Source organism: Meleagris gallopavo, chromosome 11, assembly GCF_905368555.1.
Source record: "Meleagris gallopavo chromosome 11, MGAL_WU_HG_1.1, whole genome shotgun sequence".
In the NCBI taxonomy this organism is placed as follows: domain Eukaryota; kingdom Metazoa; phylum Chordata; class Aves; order Galliformes; family Phasianidae; genus Meleagris; species Meleagris gallopavo.
This window is the reverse complement of record NC_139414.1, coordinates 19,320,359-19,334,336: the sequence shown is the minus strand read 5'-3', so window position 1 is coordinate 19,334,336 and position 13,978 is coordinate 19,320,359. Positions and strand designations below refer to the sequence as shown.

Sequence of the window (13,978 nt, the reverse complement as noted above, 5' to 3'; positions counted from 1 at the left end):
AGCTACTGCTCAAAGCTTGGCTTTGAAACCAAATAAGCTCCGCAACTAATAAGCTGCCTCCAGCACTGACCTCTCACACTGGAGATCAAGAGGCAGGTCACACAAAAGCTTTATGCCTCCTCAGCAGCACAGACCCCACTCCTTGCTCGGCACCTATCATGTTTGAGGGTACATCCTCAATAATGTTTCAGTCAGAAGCAAATTCTGGCTAAAGGATATATTGTAGGCAGTAAAATACTACTTTTTGTCTAGCAAGAAAAGCAAATGGTTCTCTATGAAATTAAAATGCATCTACATGGATTTGTTCATTGTATCAGCATTACCTTCTACTGAGAGATTTTCCTTCTCACTCTGATCATCAGCTCCACAGTTGTTTATTTCTGTTTCTTCAATTTCTTGTCTTTCCTTGCCTTCTGATTTCCCAAAGTCAAAGCCACTGAAGAACTTCTGGATGGCTGAAGGCTGCTCTTTTCTCTTTCCAGAAGAGGATTTCTTCCCTTGGAACTGTTTTATAACAAAGTCAAATGGGGAACTCTTTGGGATGTCTTCCTCATTCTTGTTCTGGCAACTCTGTGTGTCTCCTTTCAGCAGATCAACAGACATAGAAGGAATTATCTTTAGCAACATTCACTCTTGCATACCCTCTTTCATAACAGCAGACGCACTCACCATTTCCTACCATTCTCCCCATGCTAATATCAGTGTCACTGTTTAGTGAACCAGTCTCTCCTCCTTTGAAAGGACCTGGTAATGCTCAGTATCCGCACAGCAGACTCACTGGTCCCACTGTGACATGCTCCAAGATTCACCTTCTGCTGTTTTGTTAACAGAGACTGCTCCTGAGGCTGCCCTACCTGGCTACTGGGAGCCCTAGGGCTGAAGATGCTGCATTCCCCATGGCCAAATTAAAGAGTCCTCTGTCAGGTAAGTTTGGCACCAAAGTGACCCATGCCAAAGGCTAGTCTGGCTGTCAGGAAGGTGAGGTGTACAACAGGGAGTACAAGGACTCCCTGGAAAGAAACAAGGATCCCAGTCAGCTTGTTTGGAAGAGTTCAGCGCTATGATGACCTCCGTTTCAGTCACCAATTGATAGGTAAACTGAAGTTTGGCTTTATAACAATTCATACACATTCTTTCCTTCTTTCTTTATACCACACTTGCTGTATCATCCTTTGCTGACTTCGAAGCTGTTGTGACCCCATTCCCCAGCAGAGATCTGCTCACAGAACTCTTTGCACAACCCAGCGTCCCCAGCAGAGCACACAAACTTGATCACTTTAATAACATTAAATAATAATAATAAATAATAAATAAATAATAATTGTTACACACAATGTCACCAGTATCAACAATATGCAGGCTTTTTCTCCTGCTGGAAGGCATATGCTATGATATAAGTGTTCAAGGGCAGAGCACCTGAAAAAAGCTGATGCATTCTTTTAAATCTTGCTCTTGTTAGCCTGTTGCAGCTATATTTCTCATGTGTAAAGTACAAAAATTGTACAAAGCAGTGCCCATAGACGTGAGTGTACATTTACTGAGCTGTAAAGCAATGCCAGTTACCCTGGTTGCTTTTCTTGCTGTAAAACTGCATTATTTGAAACAGACAAAAAACCATACCTGTCTTTTCCATCGGTACACCTGTGGGTTTGTTTCACCTTTTACAGCACTTTCAGGGCTGGCAGAAATAAGCCATGGCACGTGAACAAAACTTCACTTCTACCTATCAGGACATTCCAGGTGCTTTTCTTTTGAGTGTTCCCGTCTTCATCAGCCTGACAGCGACAGCTCTGCACAACAGCTCTGCACAACAGCTCTGCACAACAGCTCTGCGGGTCCTTCCTGCTGCTCTGCTGCCCCAAACTTCTCCTGACAGCAGCCTGCTGCCCCAGCCTCGCTATTCAGGGGGGAGAGCTGAGGATCCAGTTGGGTGCTCTCTGCTGGCGCTGCAGCTGAGCTCCCTGGCAATGCAGAAAGGAGGAAGTGGCAGTGAAGGCTGAGAGCTGCACCCTGACCGCCCCACGTCCCGCACAGCTGCTGCCAGCTGAGTCACCTCGCAGGTCGGGTTACAGCAGCACCTGAAGAAAAGCTCTTTGTTTTCCCACCCCTTTTGTCCATACTTGTCAGGAGTGTTGGTGGAGGCTGAGCAAAGGCAGGTGTCAGTGGGCGTCGCAGTTTGGTGATGGAAAGGAGCACGGAGGGGCAGCTCACTGCTGGGCACTTCGTGGCACGGCATGCAGGAGAGGAGAGGTCCTGCTGTGCCACCCACCACAGTCTGCTTATAGGCAACAGCATGATAGCACAGTATGACATCACAGAGCACATCAGGTGCATAAACCAAGCTACCCTATATTTGTGTGTGTGTGAATCTGATTTCCATGACAGCAAGAGTTACGTTTTCTTGCTTTGATGCTCCTGGCCAATATCTGTGATGCTGTCACCCCCATAGCCTACACCAACCCAACACTTCTTGTCCCCCCTTGTGTGCCAGATCAGTTTTCTTCATCGTTTCCTGCTCACCTTCACCTGTATCTGTTCCAACACCATTTATACATGGACCTCTCACTGCTATGTATACACTACAGGCATATGCAAGCTGGAGTGCTTTTGGTGGGGAGCGATAAAGATGGTCAATAAAAGTAATGACTGCTGTGCAAGCAGAGCAGACACCAGCTGGGGACAGCCCTGACTCAGTGTGTCAACGTACAGATGATTAAGACAGGCCTGAATGGGGCACAGTGCGCTGCTGGGAGCCAATAGGATAAGATTAGGAGAAGAAAACTTCGAGTGAACAGCGGGGAAATCCTCCCACCCATGAGAAATACTACACAGAAAGATGTTTGCAGGAGGAAAAAATGCACAAAACCCGTTGTCATGGGCAGCATTTACCTGCAAGAATGAAGGGCACATAACTGTTCCCAAACTGCAGGGATCTCCAAGCTGGTTGTAATGCCTCCTCCCAGGGGTGGCTGTCCTGACCCAATCTCTGAAATCAGCACCTTGCTCTGTATCCATAGGGAAAGGGCACCTATGTGAGCCCTACACCCCCAGCTGGGTGTCTCAGTTACACAGCTGAGAACCCAAAGCACTCCTGTCAGTAAGGAACTCATCGAACTCAACAGCTTTCATTCACTTTCAATGTCATGCTTAACAAGAGTGCCCAGGGATGAAACAGCAACAAGGCAACTCACATCTTGCACGTGTGGTCAGGCTCTGCTGGGCTCAGGGCTCTGTGCCCACCGTGCTTCGATGGCAAGGTGGAACGGGAATATCTGATAATCCCTGATCCCTGGAACTGGGGAAATCCTTAAGCACGTTAAGCACTGATTACAGTGGTTAGGCTTGGCTAGCTTCAGCGCTCTGACATCAGTGCATTAAGTGATGCATTGACCATTCAGAAATTCTATCACCACTTTAGGCCATTGAATGAGAGTAAAAATACTTCATGGCACCATGACAGCATCCCTGTAATCCGGTGAGAAGGGAATTGTATTTTCACAGCGACCTAATTTCTTCTTCCTAGAAAGCAAGCTATGCAGGATGAGGGGACAGCAAGGTTATCCTAAAGCAAAGCAGGATGACCAGAGCAAGGGCTGAACGCGTGGATGTTACTTTGCAGTAGCCCAGGCTGTGCCCTGCATGTGCAATACAGAATGGTGGGCAGGCCCTCGTTAGCTGGTAGGCTGGGCAGTGCTGTTCTCTCCCTGCACGCTGGTGAACATTGCCCTGCTCCTGCCCCACAGACCCGTACATCTACTTCCTGCAGTTCACCACAGACAGCATAGGGCAGGCTTAGCTTCTGCAGTTTAAAAATAATAAATGCCCACGCCTTTCCATCTAGTTAAATGGCTTGTGACCATCTGCTGAGCGCTCAGTGTCACATTTGTTTATATCTGTTCCTCCCTCTGTGTAGACCTGGGGCAAGGATAGGAACAGACCAGGTCTGGAAAAACACAGTTAAAGTTGCATCCCACACAGCATCCACTGGTGAGAGATTAATGTGGATTTTTGTACTTTGCCTCATTGTGACTCCTTAATCCGGCATATATTCCAAAGAAATAATGCCATTAGAGGATTAGTGCCACAAGTTCATTTGAAAAAAAGGATTTGCAAACGCTGAAATCCTATATTCTATGTACTTAATCACTGAGTATCATTTTGGGGATTTCCTCTCCTTTTAGGAGTGCATCTTTCAATGAAACCCAAGCAAAGTAGCAACTCTGTTTTTGACGGCCCTTATTATCCATTAAGTAAAATTAGCACCCCAAGCACCTGGATGCACTTGCTATAGTCAATGATTGCAGTTATATCAAAGAGGCCCCTGGCCCAATATTTATACAGAATATAATGATTTAGGGTATTTATCTGCTAAGGATGTTCAACATTCTGAGCTCTATAACACACAGTAGCACGCCCTTGTTTACTTCTACCCATGTTCCCTTTCTCAGCTTCGCTCATCCCTAGGTGCAGCCAGCATTCTCCTCTCTGTATGAGGAGACTGAGTCAACACGATGTTATTCTTTCCCCCTTTCCTTAGCATGCATCTCTGCTCCCATTCCCACCTCCTGCACGAATGTCATTGCCTGCAGTAGCTTTCATGGTGCTCTCCTGCTTGGCTCAATCTGCTGCAGGCTGCCTAGGTGCAGCAGGCATTTGCACGGGCTAAGAAATTGCTGGGAATGGAAAAATGCTTATTGGCATTGCTTGTAGGCTCATAGACTCAGAAACACTGTGCAGCACTGACAATTCCCTGGACCAAACACCTTCCAGACTTCCCCACACTGAGATCAGTGTGCATGCCTGAGGATTAAGTTTGGTCCAAAGGACCTGAGAATCCACATTATTTCCTATAAAATAAGTGTTTGACAGTCTAACAGACACACAGCAGCTGTTTAAAACAGATTTCAATGTGTTATGAAAACTATAGCTGATCTTCTTGGTATTTATGTACAACCATAGAGTGGTCACAGGAGAAGTTTGAAAAGGCACAGATAACATGCTAAACCAGCAAAAACCTTGGGTTCAGAAATGCATATTCCTCTGAGAAACCTTAAAACAATTTCCCTAAACTTGGTGAGACTTTTCATGGGTGACACTTCTTTGTACTTTTATGCTACCACGGAATCACAGAACATCCCAGAAGGGACCCACAAGGATCGCAAAGTCCAACACTCGACTCCACATAGGAGCACCCAAAATCCAAACTCTGCATCTGAGAGTGGTGACCAAATGCTTTATATCTACCATGCTTGTATTTTTAACACTCTTCTGTCAAGTTCCTCTTTGTGAAATGGAACTACACAAATATCAACGTCTCATTCCCTATTAAAATCTACTAGCCTGTCAGAGAAGATTTTCAGGGCTAGAAAATTATTTTTGGTTGAACTTATGCCAGGATTAATCCCCTTTCAGTTAATCATTCACATGAATGGGTAATCTGCAGAGTTCATGCAAGGCCTGCAAACTATATTAATTACTAGAAACCTAATTAGAAATCAACAGAGTCAAAGGATCAGTGTTACTTCCATACGGTACCATCTGGTACAATGGGTCTGGATAGTTCAGGAAAACCCCATTGCATTCTGCGGAGGCTGAACCTGAATACACACTGCTGGGTTTTGGTCGTGCTCCTCCAAATCCTTATGTTCTACAACAAAGTGATGCTGTGTTGACTACAGAGATAACACTGGCAATAAATCTGGGCAAGAGTGCACAGCAGAAGGTGTAACTCCAGCCCTATCTTTCACATTAGCATATACTTAATGTACCTCAGGTGACCAACACCAAATATTGCATGGGAGCTGTTCAACTACTGAATCACTCACCTCTGGATTCTGCAGTGCAAAGGGAATAACATGGGAATACACTGTGCTAAATCATCTGAGCTAACAGTGATGCTGACTGACAAAGCACAGTCTAGGACAAGTTGATGTAGTCCACTCACCTCCTGCGTCCCTCTCTCTCACTCTCCATTGCTGCTTCACCCTTTTTCCCATTGGAGAAGATGACCAGCAAAAACAAGACTGCTGAGATACGTATGGATACATGTCTGATTCAGAAACACATCCCCAACACCTGAGAAATCCCATCAAGAACAATTAGACTGTCAAAGCACTGTGGTTGTCACACATCACTACAGCATGCAGCAACCCTGCTTCTGTGCCAGAAATCAAAGACTGGACGCCAGGAATCTCATGAAGTAGCATTCTCCCTTTCCAATCTTCCCTCATTAGATAAAACAGAAACAAATACATATCTGTATACCTATTATTCTGCTGGTTTTGTTTCTATCTCAGGAAGTACTTTCTCCTAGTGTTAAATTTTTCACAGTTTTCCTGAAATGTGGTACACACAGGCTGAAACATCTGATGAAGAACGTCTGCTGATGCAATACTTTGCTCTTAGTGGCAACCCCATATCTTACTAAGCATTTGCTTCAGCCTCACTCAAACAATCCCAAAACATCCCAGCAGAGGAGCTTTCTTCAAGGCTGCTTTGGCTCATCACATTTGGAGTGACAAGCTCCTGTAGGCAGTCACAGACTGAGTGGATTGAACACAAGCTGAGAATCATCTCGGTAGCTAGCATGCTACTGAGGTACCTTGTCAGCTTGCAGGTGGAATTTTTGTTAGACATTTCTCCAGGATTAGATGCTGTGATGGTATCTGGGAAAGGACATTTGTTGGGGGCATTTGTTGTTGTTGCAGTGAGCACCTGATGAACTTCAGGAGGGCGAGCAAGGGGAAAACAAACATCAACTCTGACGTCCCATGGGCTGACACAGATACTGGAAAAAATTTACCTCTCCCTGCCGTTTTAAACTTTGTGATATACTGGGCATTCGTTCTGAGAGTTAACTCACTGATGGTGAGAATTAAAGAGTAAACTGCCGGCTTGAGCAGTATAGCCATCTGATCCTTCTGTTAGCCTCACAATATGCTTAACAGGATTTCCATCTTCTAGTTTTCCCCAGTCCAAGCGGATACACAGCTCTGGGATAACACAGTTGTGGGCTGACTGCTCTCCAACTGACAGAAATATGCAGTTCCTAGAAATCTGTGCAAACAGGCAACAATGCAGAGAGCCAGGCACTTCTTAACCTTCTCGCGTATTTCTTTCTGGAACAGGAAGATTTTAAGTGAATGCAACAAGCATCTTACAAGCTAACAACAGCTTAGCAGGTTAAATGTGAAATAGGTTTATCAGATCAGCGTGCTGCTCTTCTTGTAATTACGTTTTTGCAGCCTGGTTAGAGGATGGTATTGGAGAAGGGCTTGTGATGTCAGAGTGGGGAGGGCTTAGAAGCAGGGATGAGGGCTAATCAAGATAAATTCAATTTGTATTTAAAGTAAACTCAGCGTTAGTTAAGGCAGTTTTTGACATGTTAATCTTGATGTGGTTTAAAAGCTGCCAATCACATTACTGAGGCAGCTTGAAAGGAAGACGTATCGTGAAGGCACAAACTTTTGGACGTTCATGGTGACTTCGTTTTCCTCAAAACTAAGGCCTTCACAATAGCTGTAAGTATACATGAAATAGAAACAAACAGCGCTAGTTTGTAATACGAATAGCTATGCAACATCTTGCTAAGCAATACCAAGAAGTGTATGATTTTCATGTTTTGGTAGCAAAGGCTTATCTCAGGAGGGAAACTGCACAGATTGAAGCAGGCTGTTTTCTTGAAGTGCAGCACTGCACTGCAAGGAGCAAAGTATGGAGTAGTCATGAGTGATACAGAAAAAGTAAAGTCTGTGATGAACTACGTTCCAATTTCTCAGCAATCTGTCATGTGCATATCCAGGTGGAAATTGTATTTGCCTTATAGCATACACTTGATAATTCTGGAAACATTTCAAGACCTATTTCAGAAAAGGAAGCTTTTACTTTGGGAGGGCTTTTCATTGCATGCTCAGTAGTTTTTAAGAAAACTGGACATAAATTGAGTTGTCTGATGTACACAAACCAATGCTTTGCTGTCGTTTCTAACTGTCTTAAAATATTCTTAGAAGCTAAGTGGCTGTTAATCAGTACAGCTGATTTTTTGTGCTATACTTCTTAAAGTGCAATTGAAAAACGTCAGAATTTCACAGGTACTTCCTCGAGTAGTGAATTGCCTAAATCAGTGTGCAGTTTGCATTAATCAATGTTATAATCACACGGATGCAGGTGGCTGGTTTAGTCTGATATACCTACATTACATTTGCCTAATTTAAATTTTGCTCATATGCATAGCCATTATAGCAAACCTGGGGTAAGAGTTTTGAGTGATATATTTTGTAAAAATAGCATCATCATATTATATGAGTTCCTTGTATCTTGTTCTTATCAGAATGTGTGGGTGGAATTAACTGCAGGCTGAGGAAAGCTTGGGCACTATTATATTGCCTTTCAGCTAAAATTTCAAGCTCCACAGTTACAGAATATGTGGATTTCCCATCTCTCCCAAGCTCCAGTGATAGAAAAAGAGCAATAGGGACAATCCTGGCTCAGGTAACTTTGCCTTGGTCTGATCCTGCAAGCTGTGGAACTGAACACATTCTGTCTGTTGAAGGTGCTGACTTCTGAGTTTGTTTACATGATCAGCTCTGCAATGTCAGACTGCTCTTGTGAGGGGAATAAGTTTATGTTAAAGCTTATGACTTTCCATATGAATGTGGAAAATGTGATTTTAGTGTCCTATATCTGACTTGCGTAATCTGCAAATATTTTTTACACCAGTTTACCATCCTTCATTTTGTAATGAAGAAAACTAGCCTGAAAAGATGAATAATACTAATTTTAAAAGCACCATCTTGTTTTACTTTAGTGGTCTAATACACAGTTTCCTCCATTTATTCAGAGATGTTGGGATGTCTGAAGGACACTGGTGCAACACCATATTCTAACCAAACAGAAAAGGTACAGAGGATTCAGCACACGTTTCTGAGAGTCAAACTCTTAGCCAGTGGACATTAGAGTTGTTTATAAATCTCCTAAAACTCACTCACTTTTTTACGGCCTGGTTTCTCTCAGCACTGGCAATGTTGTTGTTTGTACTACTATTTCAGCTTAGTTCAAAGCAAGACAAAAATCCCACTAAAAATTAATTTCATTTGAAAATACTCACCTTGCTCTCTGATCATCAGAGAGTTCTCCATCCCAAGACATTTATTTCCAATACCTAGGAATAAAAAAAAATGGAAAAAAAATCCCTTCTTTATGTTTTAAAAGCAAACGATTACGAAGCAAACAACACAGTCTGGTTTCCTTTTTACTGATCCCACTCAACCACATTTTGCAATCTTTCATCTTCTAAAATAATCAAAGACAATACTGTTTCGATGAGAAGCTATTTTCATTGTTAATTATGAAATAAATCCACAAGGAAAATAAAATGCATCACGCTTTTAACTCTTTGTATGTAAGCCATGTAATAGAGACCATCCCCCATGAACAGCTGGTTGGGAGACAAGGGCAGGTGAACAACACTGCACACTTTCACACACGATACCCACGTTTGCCGCTACAACCACTACTTTCACTCATTCTTGCTCCAATTTTTAACAAACACAGTGATCGAATGTTAAAGCCTCTGCTCAGCGTGACCTCAGATGGAGCCTTTGGGTGCTGCCACAACCACAGATGTACTCCAGTAGGGCTGTGCTGCAGGACGTGGCCCTGGCTTCCAGCTCCCCAGAGCCCCACCTCAGAGCTCCCTGTCCCGTACCCACACAGCCCCAGTGCTGCCCCAAAGGGGAGGAGGGCTTCTTTTCCCACCACCACCCACCTGCATCACCCACAGGGGGCTCCTGTCGTGCCTCTGTGATGCTCAGCACCACACAACCCCACTTTTGGGTGCAATCAGAGCACGAAGCTGATAGCTGCCCTGGTAGCAGAAAGGAACGGGTCTACCTTCAGCCCACTCCCAGAATGAGGTGCCAACCAAACTTCGCTCCTGAAGGACTGAATTTACCAATACTAGGCCTTGATCCATACCCCAAAGCAGCATGTTTAAAAGAACTCTGACTTGCTGCAATCTTAACTATTAGCTAGATCAAAAATGGTGAGCCACCCACACCTTTGTTTCAGTAAAGGCATGCAAGTAAACTCACCAGATAACACCAGGTATAAATATAGTTATTTTCCCTTCTTTAAGGAATGTATGGTTCTCAATCCAGTTTTAGGATTACACTCTAATCTCAGTCTCTGGACAGTCTGTGCCCACGTACCCAGGATTAGAATTTAGCCCTACAGCCTCTCCAGGAGCACCTTGCCCAGTTAAGAAGACGTATTTCACGGTCCTGGAGGACATAATGTTGGTATCATCATCTTCTTCATTTTCAGAAGTCATTTATTTTACTGATCGTGGTTTCTTGAACAACTAGTCTCTAACTTTAGGACTCCTAGCATAGTTTAAGAACAAAACCCTTGATACAACAGTTAATAACATTAGAATATTAATAATATTGTTTGGTTTGGTTTTTTTTTCTAAACAAATCTGATTTCTCAAGCAATCAGGACAGCTTTCTCTTAAGAAGGGACTCAATGGGAACAGAAATGAGACTATGCATGAGTTGCTTCATATATTTCACCCAAAAGCTTGCATACATGCTTATATTATATGTTCAACTGATTTCTCTGGCATAAATTTACTTGAATATTTGAAGAAATACTCAGCTTCTCCCAAAAAGTTTGCAGATCCATTCATTGCAAAGGTACACCAAAAATTGTTCTTAAAAATACTAATTACGTGTGTTTGATGTAGATAAAACCACTATTAGTTAATGAAACCTTAAAGCATTTAACTAAAAAATAAGTCTTCCAACAAACCTACACTAGACATAAGATGCTATTATGATACAGACACACAGAACTGCTACAGACATTCTGAATCTGCACACAGAATAATGAGATTTCCAAACACTTCTGGTTCATGAAGTTCGTGTCTTGCCATGTCTTGTCTAATAAACTGAGACAGAATTAGTACTGGGTGAGTGGTTCTGCCTGCTGTCAAGAAGGGTTTGCTAAGGGTAAGACTCTAAAGGTAGAGATTAACTTGTCTTCATCCCTGTAATGTGCTGTACAGCCAGGATTTGTGCAATAGGATCAGAGAAGAGCCATATATGAATGCAACGCCAGACAGCTGGTGTGTATGAATTTATATGAATTTGGCTGTAGGATTCTGAGCTACTCTCAAATCCCAGCTTATATATGTATCAGAAGCATACTTTCCCTGCATCTGATCTTTTTGTTCCCTCTTCTCCCAAAAAGAGCTTTTTTTGTTTGTTTGTTTTGCTGAAGTTGGTTTCTAATATGCTAGTCCCTATGAAAATAGTAAGAGCCTCAATTAAATTTTGACCTGTCAATCAGAGCCCCAGCTAGGTAACTCAAAAAGGCATCAATCCAAACAATATAACATAAACCAGTAAAGTTCAGCATCTCCTCTTGACACAAGGTCACACAGGAGTCTTAACATGAGGATGTTAAGTTAGGTAAGTATCCTACCTGATCAGCTCAGTGCTGCCCTGAACAGGAAAATCAGGGAGGTAAGTAATTTAATACAGATAACATACACATACAAAGTGTGTCATTTATGTAAGATGTGCATCACACGGACGTTCTGACACGAGCTTAGGAAAGCAGCACCATTTCAGTGGAAACAGCATCTGAAGACTTCTACCAGAAATACCAGAGGTTTTTTTTATATATTTGAGAAGAAATCCAGGAGAAGTTACATAGGGCTGACTGGCACAACAGAAAACAAAACAAGATAGAATGACTTTACGGAGCAACTCAGGCGAAAACCCTCCTTTTGGCACATGAGGGCTCCAACACTGGGTCAGTGAAAGCAGTAAGTGACTGCTTCAGTGGGAGAAGATGCAGATGAACTTTTGAGTCACACTATTCCAAGGCTTTTTCAGTATAAGTTGCTGATGTCATGAACTCTGCCTGAAAGCGATGCTGTCCTGAAAGTCTGGCTGTATCTCTATGAGATAATTATCAGTAATGGCTAACAAGCTACCAAAACGTATGGATCAACTGCACCATGGATGCTGCTGTATATGCTGCGTATGGAGCCCCACTTTTAGTGGGAATTATAACATTTGAAAGAAAAACCTCAATTTTTAAAAGAAAGATTTTGAGAAAAGTGCCAGGTAGTCCCACTTCAGCTCTGAAAGGAGACTATGAGAGAGATTGTCAACAGGCAGCATACCACACAAAATCCATATTTGTATGAGGAGCTGCATGGGCTGTACAGAAAACACCACCAGGATACTGATGCTAATGGTTTCTCACCAGTTACCACCACTGAGCTGTTGACAGATGTCAAAACAGGAGGGCTGTATTTGATCCCACACGGAGGCTGCGGTTTGGGATCAAAATAGATGGATCTTTTCCCAGCAGCTTTTCCGCAATTCCACACTTCCAAAGCTGCACCAGACAATTTTAGTCACAAGTGTGATTTTATGAGGAGAAAGAAGGGGTTTTCACTACAGCAGCAAATATGTAGAAGCTCCAGGAAGGCCTAGTAAGGGTCGTCTGATAAAACTTGTATGTTTTTCCCCAAACTGGGACAGTTCCCCTAGACCGAAGTGTGTCCCCAGCCGTTAACAGAACAGAGGACTGAATCATGCCAGCAGTTCCTAAATAGAACAAGTGGCACAGCTTATCAATCATCTGGCAGGTGAAACCTTATTAGTGCTAGCACTGACTTTCTTTTTTTTTCTTGATTTCACAAACCAGTAAGATACAAACCTGTTTCTTTCAGGACAACAACTCAGACCTTTAGTGGTTGCTTTGCACCTTCCTGCCCTGCAGCCAGCTGTACAGGGATTAGGATGAAGTTTATAACTGCTTTGTTTTCCTGAGCATTCAGTACAGAGCTCTCATGGGTGAGCAGAAACCACCTCAGTGACTCATGGATTGATACAGTATGGTAAATACCATCTTTGCAGTTGCCACCTATTTTTTGAGCTGTTGTAAAGTTTAGTTCAGCACTAAATCGCTTTAGTACTGAGCCTTAAAATGCTTTAGGAGCTCAGAAGCACTTTGGCAGCTCAAATGCTCTTCATGAGGCACCCAGCATCCTAAACCGCTTTAAGTTTAAAGTACCCTAAAAAAAAAAAAAAAAAAAAAATCAAATGGAAACACGTCCAGCAGCACATGTTCAGATAGCTATGTCATAAACAAAGGGCATCGTGCTGTTCTTCTTGGTTTGGATACAGTTATCTGCTTCCAAGAACGTAGCACTTAAAACATTTAAAAACATAAGGAACATCTTTATTCTAAGGGGACTCAACAGGTTTGGTGCAAGTATAACCTCGATTCACAGTCAGTATGGTTGAAATGACTAACGTGCTTACCCTTCAGAAAACTCACCTTAAGGCTGACACCAAGGATATTCACCATGCCATGCATGCTCACTGGTTTAAAGGTAAAGCCTGTGGTGGCTGGAACAGCCTTCTGCTCATCTTTATAGCACTGCTGTCTTTGTGGGGGTCACCAAAATGAAACTGATCCCACAGTGGGATTTCATCGTGTGGAACACAGGTATTGACTCAGTAAGACCAAGAGCAGGCACAACAGAGTATAAGAATGAAAATGCATTCCAGCCTGCAAAGTTTAGCATAAATATGAGGAAAAATAAAACAAACCAGTGGTAGCTAACAGAGTCCCTGTTTTACACTGATAATCCTGTGTAGATCATTGCCCCCAGATCCTGAGCAGGGTGCTCTGTGATTACTCATTCCCTTGCTATCAGGATCACTTGTAATCTAGCCACCTGCTTGTTTGGGCAGACTCAGAAATGCTGATGCAATCCACCTCAATGAAGTGCAGCTGTTCAACGATGCATTAGTAGTGCAGTTTTCTGTCTGGATTTCTACTGTTCATCTGACTTCATCTACCCATAAATCTGATTTTTTTAATCACTATTTTCATCACTACAAAGCACATATGTTCTATTACCTTTTTCACATCACTTGGCAGTCTGAAGAGG

The 13,978-nt window shown here is 42.9% G+C and overlaps 1 protein-coding gene across 4 annotated transcripts in view; it reads right to left on the bottom strand.

The window, feature by feature from the left end:
• The window catches only part of LRRC31 (leucine rich repeat containing 31), a 37,590-nt gene that overhangs the window by 9,390 nt on the left and 14,222 nt on the right, over positions 1–13,978 (bottom strand). Inside the window, exons 1-4 of one of the 4 annotated variants that reach the window (XM_085232903.1) lie at positions 9,107–9,137; positions 5,945–6,075; positions 1,621–1,961; positions 324–581 (exon numbers count right to left, since the gene is read on the bottom strand). In XM_085232903.1, the coding sequence (XP_085089029.1) occupies positions 324–581; positions 1,621–1,633 (271 nt within the window). In that variant the 5' untranslated portion in view covers positions 1,634–1,961; positions 5,945–6,075; positions 9,107–9,137. Of the gene's footprint in view, positions 1–323; positions 582–1,620; positions 5,828–5,944; positions 6,076–9,106; positions 9,161–13,978 lie in introns of those variants that run through there. The other 3 variants (XM_085232901.1, XM_085232900.1, XM_085232902.1) reach the window with 3 other exon arrangements.